Raw genomic sequence first — 10,000 nt, forward strand, 5'->3', positions numbered from 1 at the left:
TGCCCCAGGGCAGCTGTGGCTACTATCGTAGTTTACCACCACCAGTATGACTGTGTGTGAACGAATTGAACCTGGAACCCTGTAAAGCGCTTTGAGTACCTTGAAAAGCGCTATATAAATCCAATCAATTGCGACCACTCTGAGACTATTTTGAGACTAGATTTGTCGCACACTTTTTTTGAACATGTTCATAATTCAAGCGACAGGACTGCGCGGCTCTGCGACTCATGCGAGGAAATTGAGACCTCCGCGAACGTTTGGAGACAGTGTAGAGACTCCCTCGCGAATGCAGTCTCCAACTTGTCGCAAACAGTCGCAGCCCAGTGAGATAGGGGCTTTAACCTGCAGTGTGTAGAATGTTGGGTTTTATTTCCTTGCAGATTTTGTAGAACGTAATTATAATATCCATAAGTACATTTAATTTAGTGCATAATAGCTGAATTTTAGCTGCCATTTTGGAAGTGTCATAGTTGGAATGTCATCAGGTGCATTGTTTAGAATTTAGAATTGTTCTTGTCCTTGAAGGCCACTGTAGCTTCTGTTATTATTCTAAAGGGTTGGGGTTACCCAGGGAGCGTTGCATTCTAGAACTTTGTAGAACTGTCTTGATGATGTCATATTACACACTACCCCTTTAAATGTTATTTTTTCTTCTTCGTTGGTGTATATCAGAGTGGCATGACGCAGAGTTGATGCGAGACATCGAGGCGGCGACGGGAGCTGACCTGGGATCAGACCGCGTCGGGAAGAAACGCAAAACCAAGAAGAAGAAACATCCCAACCTCAGCGACCTGAAGCAGCACGCTAACACAGCCAGAGCCAGACTGGAGAGGAAGGTCTTCAACAAGTACGTCTGTGTGTGTGTGTGTGTGTGTGTGTGTGTGTGTGGGGGGGGGGAGGGTGTGTCTGTGTGTGTGTGTGTGTGTGTGTGTGTGTGTGTGTGTGTGTGTGTGTGTGTGTGTGTGTGTGTGTGTGTGTGTGTGTGTGTGAGTGAGAGTGTGTGTGTGAGTGAGTGAGTGAGTGAGTGTAACCTTATTATATTATGAATTAAACAAATGTCTGTCTGTCTGTCCTTCACCTTTATTATCCTCTAACTGTATTCTCTCCATCATCTCTCTTACAGGAGCACGATGCGTCGAGTCGCTGACGTGCTGAGTAAAGCTGACGGACGAAAACACGAGAAATTCTCCAACCAGTTCAACTACGCTCTCAAATAACGTCTACACACACACACACACACACTCTCTCTCTCTCTCTCTCTCTCTCTCCCTCTCTGTCTCTCTCTCTCTCTCACACACACACACACACACACTCACACACGCACACACACACTCTCTCTCTCTCTCTCTCTCTCTCTCTGTCTCTGTCTCTGTCTCTCTCTCTCTCTCTCACACTCACACACACACACACACACACACACACACTCACTCACTCACTCACTCGCTCTCACTCTCTCTCTCTCTCTCTGTCTCTGTCTCTCTCTCTCTCTCTCTCTCTCTCACACACACACACACACACACTCACTCACTCTCACTCTCTCTCTCTCTGTCTCTGTCTCTGTCTCTGTCTCTCTCACACACACACACTCACTCTCTCTCTCTCTCTGTCTCTCTCTCTCTCTCTCTCTCTCTGTCTCTCTCACACACTCTCTCTCTCTATCTCTCTCTCTCTCACACACACACACACACTCTCTCTCTCTCTCTCACACACACACACACACACTCACTCTCTCTCTCTCTCACTCACACACACACACACACACACACACACACACACACACACACACACACACACACACACACACACACACACACACACACACACACACATCTAGCTACACAGGCTTTCACTATGAAATGAAGGGACTATTTAAAATGGACACATTTAAAGCTATAGTGTGTAACTTTTTTTTGTGTAAGTAAATGTCTGTTACATTCAAGCCATCGGCAAAACGAGTTGACACAGAGTTGATTAAGCCTATTATCAGCTCCACAAAACTCTCTCTGTATTTCTCAGTATGGCAGCGTTAACAAACTGGTGATTTTTCCTCTGATGATCATAAATTACATGTAACAGCAAACGAGACCATCAGTGCTAAAGAATGCTATTTTTATATAGTTTTTCTTAATGCCTTTGTCATGGGTATACGCTCACCCAGGAACAACAGCTGGCGTGGTAAAAACACTACCGCTTTTGTCCAAAGGGGGCGCTAGAATTAACACACACTGAAAGTTCCTCGGAGCACCCTTTAATATGACGTACACCTACACACTCCTTTTCATGTACAACTTCTGATATACACTTGAACAATAACTGGTTAGCTTTTATAAATGTATTAATGTTTGGTCTTATTTATCAATCGAATTGTCCAACCTACCGTTGCCTTTGTATCGGCCAAAACCACTTGTTTTTATTTGGTAAAAACTCTGTGATTTTTTTGTAATTTTCTTGTGGAATTTATTGTATATGTGTGTATCTGTTTTGTGTGTGTTTTTGAAAGGGTTAAAATCAAAATTAACATCATGTAAGTTTTAAGAAAAAAATAAGTAAAAATGTTATACAATTGTAAACTGTATCACAAGATTAAAGCCCTTTTACACAAAGCCTGGAATTCTGTCCATGCAAAAGGAAATTCGTTTGAAAATATTCAATGAATTCTTAATAAAATACTGCATGCAAAACTGCCGTGAAACATTAGTGTGGGTGAAAAAATATCCAAATGCGGCTGTGTTCCATTACCCATACTTTCTACTATATAGTATGTAGAAAAAAGATTTAGGATGTCCCGATTCTTGTGGCCAGATTTAGGATGGTTAGAAGTACCCGGATGTCCTACTTCATCCGGCCAAGATTGTTAGTGTTGAAAACTGCATCCTATTTGGGGCGATTCTGACCCACAATCCATTGTGCACGTGAAGTGACGTCACATCGACGAAGCCTCCATATGAAAACAAACGGGGATGCGACGGATATAAAAGCAAGAGGCAAGATCAAGGCGCAATGTTATGATGAAATAAGAGAGTAAAGTATGTCCCAATAGTATGCCTACTGCATCCTAACTAGATTCTTTTTATCGTCGGATGTAGTATGTAGAATAGAAAAAAGAAAGAGTATGCGATTCGGAACGCAACCTTGGAATGCATCTTGATCTCAGCAAACTTTGACCTGTGGAAAGGTGATATACTTTTGACCAATCAGATTGTTTGTTTTCATGTGATGTTACTTCCTGGTTATAGCAGCAAGTTGCTAATAGAGACATGTAGATATAAGCAGTTTTAATTTTTTTGCATTTTTCCTCTGGACCAAAAATCTAATCCAACCTGACTTCTAAACCAAGGTACGTACCCATCCGTGACTTTTGTTTACCGTTATACCCCTAAAACAAGTAGGCCTACAGCTCTGGAAAAAATTAAGAGACCACTCCAAATGTTCAGTGTCTCTTGTTTTACTATTTATAGGCATATGTTTGAGTAGAATGAACATTTTGGTTTCATTCTACAAACTACTGACAACATTTCTACCAAATTCCCCCCAAAAAATATTGTCATTAAAGAGCATTTCCATAAGTAATGTAGAGATGAAGATTGAAGAAAAATCCAGACTGGTCTCTCATTTTTTTTTTTTTAACCTTTATTTATACAGGTATATCCCATTGAGTCCGGAGACTCTTTTGCAAGGGAGACCTGTTCCCATTTACACGTTACCATTCACACACACATTCTTACACCGATAGGCTAACTATCGACATACACACGAGGCAAGGTGGGTGAAGTGTCTTGCCCAAGGACACAACAACTATGACACTAAGTGGCAGGGCGGGAATCGAACCTCCAACCCTTTGATCATCGGCCGACCCGCTCTACCACCTGAGACACAGTCGCCCCAAGAGCGTTTACCACAGCTGTATATGCAAGGATACCTTCATATCCTTTAACCAATTTATACATATTATCTTAAATCTGCCAAACTCTACCTGTAGCTGTTTTAATTAGGCTGTATTGTACTTTCACCCATTTCATTTTAATTCCAGCCATTCTACATCTCTGTCTAAATGTTTCAATAGTTTGTTTTTCTCTTTATCAGCTTGTTGTGTATTTGAAGTGTTTGCATTGAATATGGTGTGTTTGTATTGTTGTTTTTTGCTTTGCATTTGTTTGACTCGACAGCATTGCAAATGAGGGTCACACACACACACACACACACACACACACACACACACACACACACACACACACACACACACACACACACACCCCTCAATTTTTTTTCATCTTGCCTTTCAATGTCTGTTTTCTATGTGTTTGGCCATTTAATGTGTTCTCATTTTGTTGCTTTTTGTCTGTGAAAGTGCTTTGTGTCGCTTTCCTTGTGAGAAATGTGCTATAGTAGGCCGGCTGTGGTGAAGTGTGTGTGTGTGTGTGTGTGTGTGTGTGTGTGTGTGTGTGTGTGTGTGTGTGTGTGTGTGTGTGTGTGTGTGTGTGTGTGTGTGTGTGTGTGTGTGTGTGTGTGTGTGTGTGTGTGTGTGTGTGTGTGTGTGTGTGTGTGTGTGTCAGTGTGTTGTGTAGCCTACATGGGCGGCTGTGGTGAAGTGTGTAGGGCGGTCGTCCACTGGGTTACAGGGTCGGTGGTTCGATCCCCCGTCTCCCCGCCACATGTCCAAGTGTCCCTGGGCAAAGAGACACTGAACCCTAAATGTCTCCTGATAGTTAGCTTGCACCCTGCGTGGTAGCTGCTGCTGCTATCGGTGTATGAATGTGTGTGTGAATGTGTACAAAACAATGTAAAGCGCTTTGGGTCTGTGAAAAACCAGGGAAAAGAGCTGTATAAGTGGAGTCCATCTACCATTTAGAAATACTCTACACATTCATTCTAGCCTGGCACCTCCCGCCTACCTACTTCTGCTCAATTGTCATTTCCCTTCAGTAGTCAGTCTGGGTCCGCTGTATATTCTTTCGTTTTCCCAGACAGATTTTTACCGGTCCAATCAGCGAACAGAGGCAGTGGCTGAGAACAATGACGTTGAGGTCGTGCGCCAGTTTCAGTTGTAGTCAGAAGCCGGCGCATGACATAACGTCACAACCAAACGTTATGCGATTGGTTATGGCAGATCCAGAGTGGCACTGAGCAGATCCAATAGTTTTAAACTTCAACAGACACCCGCCTTCAAGTGAGTGAACGTTTGTCAATTGAGCGATTCCAGACCTTCTGTGCAAATTAAATGAAGTACGATGGTCTGGTAGGACCAGGGTAAATGAAGTACGATGGTCTGGTAGGACCAGGCTACATTAGAATAACTTCCGTGGGCTATTTTCTTTTCAATGTTTTTTTTTAATTGTCATTATTTTAATATCAAAGGACGATATCATGTTGAGCTTCGAATTCCAGTACACCCAAAGATTTTATGATTTTTATGGATTTTATGATTTTATGGAAACTTGTCAAGAAGAATTTTTCAATAAATAACATAATTTTAAAAACAATCACACTGGTGAGTTATACATGACTGTGCTGACAGTAGATCAAGTTATACATGACGGTGCTGACAGTAGATCAAGCCATTCCTTAAAGTCAGACTATAAATAAACATTCAATATTCATTTCATAACAGACTTTATCATATATCTTTAAAGGAGAAGTAAGTGATATTTTTGTTTGTTATTATTTTTATAAGTGTGACATCACAGTAAGAGAAATGTAAGGGTTAGACAGTGAGACCATAAAACACTCTTTCTGCCTTTTCTCAGGCTAGGATGAACCAATTTAAAATAAAATTGCACATTTATACTACATAGGATCTCAGAATTCAATACACCTTCATATTCCCACCGGTGAAGTGGGCCTTTAAAGCTGGGGTGGAGGATTTGGGGAGAAAATAGCAGTTGGGATAGAATTTTAATCTAAATACCTCAACCGCTCCACTTGTTCTCTTTGGTCCCTCCCCTATGGTCCCTCCCTGACACGCTCTACTCCAACAAAGTTGTGCCAAAGTGAAAGGACAGTCCCAACAGCCAATAAGAACAGAGAATCGGGATCGTCGCTCTGATTGGTCAAAGTGTACAGCTCATGTTAACTTTGACCAATCAGAAATCATATACCCCAGCTTTAAACAGTTCATAACACAGGTCTCCCAGTCATTCAGCTTTGCAGTAATTGCCAGATAAATTTGAGTATTCCGCTGGTTTTTAATCCAATCAGGAGACAGAGCGCTATAAAGAGGCGGGGTCTCTGTGCCCGTGAACGATGACTCGCTGCTCTCCATCGCGGCACTATCTGATGAAGACGGCTGTGTATTCATGTGGTGGTGACGTAGGGACGAGGGAGGGGACTGCTAAAGCTAACTGCTAGTCACTGACAGGAAGTTAGCTAAAAATAACCATATCACTTACTTCTCCTTTAAATTTTTCAAAACAAATAAAAATCAACTATTTTTGTCAATTTTTTTTTTTTTTTACGTAGTTTTTTTCCAACAGCATTCGGAAGCTAGAACATAGATTTATATACAGTTTTCTGGTTTAAGTATTCACAATCTATCAAAATAACCCGTTGAAATTAAAGCCTTCAAATGTTCAGTAGTAGAAAGGAGACAGTCTTTTAGTCTTTTCGGCTGTGTTGTCCAGTCCGTGTGTGTGTCCGTGTGTGTGTGTGTGTGTGTGTGTGTGTTGAGCATTCGAAACATCTCAAGTCTTTCTGGAATTTCAGAGTCCGTGTTTCGAGAATGCATCTGTCGTAGAGATCGTAACCTTCTGTACACTATGAAACAGTTAGGAAGAAAAATCTAAATTTAAAGGCATCTGTCTGTGCTAGATTTTTTAAGTTTTGAGGCCGGAATTAAACTCTTTAAGGTGCTCAGAGGAACTTTCAGTTTGTGTTAATTCTAGCGCCCCCCTTTGGACAAAAGCGGTAGTGTTTTTACCACGCCAGCTGTTGTTCCTGGGTGAGCGTATACCCATGACAAAAGCATTCAGAAAAACTATATTAAAATAGCATTCTTTGCACTGATGGTCTCGTTTTGACGTTACATGTTATTCATGATCATCAGAGGAAATAAATAAGACTGTTACAGAAATATTTAAAAGTCCCTCGTAGCTGCTTTAATTTTCAAGGAAAACTGCAGACATTTGAGCCAATTAATTATATTTTCTTGTGGTAAAAAAAACACTACCGCTTTTGTCCAAAGGGGGGCGCTAGAATCACCACAAACTGAAATGTCCTTGGAGCACCTTTTACAAGTTTTATTCCTAGCCATAAAACTCAAAAATGTATCACAACATTCAACCTTTAAAAATTAAAACTTCCCCCAACTTTCTTTTTATTATTCTTTCTCTCCGAGTCCATATCTTCAAACCTACAGGTGTGTGCTGTAGAAAGCCGGTGTTGTGTAGCTCTGAGTCCCGAGCATAAACGGTGACAGCACGTGACTCGCGGTGAGAAACGGCAGCTGGACCAAACTCCCCTGTGGATGGTGGTGGGTGGCGTAGCCGGCGTGCATGGCCAGATGCGAGCTCAGCGGTGGGGATTGGCTCATGGGACTGAGACCCCCCATTCCTCCACCGCCGCCATTCATCCCTCCGCCACCCGCTCCGGTCGGCGCCGAAGTGTCCGCTCCGGGATTTTGCTTTTTCCATTTCGTGCGCCGATTCTGAAACCAGATTTTGACCTGGGTTTCGGTGAGAGAGAGAGACAGGGCGAGGTTTAGCCGCTCGCACACAGACAGGTAGCGCGTGGACTTGAATTTGTTCTCTAGCGCCACCAGCTGTTCGTAGGTGAAGGCGGTCCGAGCGCGCCGAGGTTTGCCGGATTTTGAATCGGAGCCGGAGCGCTTTCTCTTGGGCTTGTTGCCGCCCTGCTGGCTGCCGCCGTTGTCGCTGGTTTGACCCCCGCCGCCGTTTGGGCTCGACGTGTCTCTGCATTCTGAGTGGCTGGAGGGAGAGACAGAAATATATAATTACATTTTTTATTTTGTAGCAATTCTCATAAGGCAAGGCAAGGCAAGTTTATTTCTATAGCACAATTCAAACACAAGGCCACTCAAAGTGCTTTACAGGGGCAAGATTAGAATACATGAAACACATTAGAAGACATTTAAAAGCGAATGAAAAGAAGTAAAACATTTAAATTAAATAACAAGTACAGGTTAAAATGGAAACAGAAAAGTCTTCAGAACACAAAGTGATATACATAAAAATAGATGGATGGATGGATGGATGGATGGATGGATGGATAGATAGATAAAAAATCAAATTAAACTTTATTGATATAGCAATGTTCATTACACAAATAAAAAGTAAATAAAAAAGTAAGGGCCCACAACAAACTGAGAAAAACCATTTAGATATTTAATAGTTAGACATTTAAAAAATTTAAATAATAATTTGAATTGGAATAAAAAAAAAGTGAAAGAAAATGTAATAATTTTTTTTTTAAATTAATTAAAGAAATAAAAAATAAATTAAATAATAAATTAAATTTAAAACAATTAAATTAAATCAAATAAAAAAAATTAATAAAAATGAAATAAATAAATAAATTAATATATTTCTTGTCCTAAGCCTCCTACCTGATCTCCCTGTCCCTGCCGAGTGGCTCACTGCTCTCCTCGCTGCTGTACGTCCCGTCTGCAGCTTCAGAGTCTGGGGTCCCGGGTCTGTGGAAGTCCTCTTCCTCTGGCCCGCGGTACACAAAGCCCTCCTCTGGGGGAACACACAGGGAGAATACACGGTTAAAATAAAGTGATTTACTACGCACTATAGCTTTAATGAAGATGTAAAAAAAATAACAGCTGAGAGAGACAGACAGACAGACAGACAGACAGACAGACAGACAAGACAGACAGACAGACAGACAGACAGACAGACAGACAGACAGACAGACAGACAGACAGACAGACTTCAAGGACAAGAAGCTAGTTACTATACTACTGTACACAAAGCCCTCTGGGGGAACACACGGTAAATATACACGGTTAAAATAATGTCAAAAAGTTACACACTATAGCTTTTAAAGGAAATTTTTTAAAAAACAGCTGAGAGAGACAGACAGACAGACAGACAGACAGACAGACAGACAGACAGACTTGAAGGACAAGAAGCTAGTTTCTATACTACTGTACACAAAGCCCTCCTCTGGGGAAACACACAAAATACACTGTTAAAATAATGTCATTCATTAACAGTCATTTATATCAAAAAGTTACGCACTACAGCTTTAACTGAAAATGATTTATTTTTATTTTATTTTTTAAAGCACCCCCTTTGGACTAAAGCGGTAGTATTTTTACCACGCCAGCTGTTGTTCCTGGGTGAGCGTATACCCATGACAAAGGCATTAAGAAAAACCATATAAAAATAACATTCTTTGCACTGATGGTCTTGTTTGGTTGGAGGAAAGATGAGATTGTTTCAGAAATATTTAAAAGTTCCTCGTAGCTACTTTAAGGTATGTTGTTGATTGAGAAGTAGTTTTAGACGTTTAAGAATGCAATTAAAATTCCCCACTTAAATGCCAGTCATTCAAGCTTTTAACAAGGCCCCGCTGGCACTAATGACACAATTATCCTGTGTGTGTGTGTGTGTGTGTGTGTGTGTGTGTGTGTGTGTGTGTGTGTGTGTGTGTGTGTGTGTGTGTGTGTGTGTGTGTGTGTGTGTGTGTGTGTGCCTGTGTGTGTGTGAATATCTCCGTCCCTGAGCTGTTATCAGACAAACATTTGGAGATCGTCCACTTGGCGAGTTGAATCTTTAAATAGAAGGTCGAGAGTGGAGTTACATTTCACTTTGGAGAGACGCCAGTGACGGCTAAAATATCACACAAGACCTACTTCACCGGTGGGAATATGAAGGTGTATTGAACTCTGAGATCCTATGTAGTATAAATGTGCAAACATTTTAGAAATCGGTTCATCCTAGCCTGAGAAAAGGCAGAAAGAGTGTTTTTATGGTCTCACTGTCTAACTCTACATTTTCCCATGCGTGACATCACACATGGTAAAATGTAGGGTTAGGAT

General features: G+C 41.3%; 3 protein-coding genes across 12 annotated transcripts in view; 1 reads left to right on the forward strand and 2 right to left on the reverse strand.

Annotated features, from left to right (window-relative positions):
• The window catches only part of uvssa (UV-stimulated scaffold protein A), a 48,440-nt gene extending 46,992 nt beyond the window's left edge, over positions 1–1,448 (forward strand). For both annotated transcript variants that reach the window (XM_080035522.1, XM_080035523.1), the window contains exons 16-17: positions 673–847; positions 1,124–1,448. In XM_080035522.1, the coding sequence (XP_079891648.1) occupies positions 673–847; positions 1,124–1,217 (269 nt within the window). In that variant the 3' untranslated portion in view covers positions 1,218–1,448. The remainder of the gene's footprint in view (positions 1–672; positions 848–1,123) is intronic.
• Positions 1–10,000, reverse strand: part of LOC307256516 (scavenger receptor cysteine-rich domain-containing protein DMBT1-like) — a 394,296-nt gene that overhangs the window by 221,457 nt on the left and 162,839 nt on the right. The gene's annotated exons all lie outside the window — the stretch shown is intronic.
• Positions 7,346–10,000, reverse strand: part of nkx1.2lb (NK1 transcription factor related 2-like,b) — a gene marked incomplete at both ends in the record, with an annotated part of 10,145 nt that continues 7,490 nt past the window's right edge. Inside the window, 2 exons of the mRNA XM_080035646.1 lie at positions 7,346–7,919; positions 8,558–8,690. Coding sequence (XP_079891772.1) covers positions 7,346–7,919; positions 8,558–8,690 — 707 coding nt within the window. The remainder of the gene's footprint in view (positions 7,920–8,557; positions 8,691–10,000) is intronic.

The sequence above is a fragment of the Ammodytes marinus genome (assembly GCF_949987685.1).
Source record: "Ammodytes marinus genome assembly, chromosome: 10".
NCBI lineage: Eukaryota > Metazoa > Chordata > Actinopteri > Uranoscopiformes > Ammodytidae > Ammodytes > Ammodytes marinus.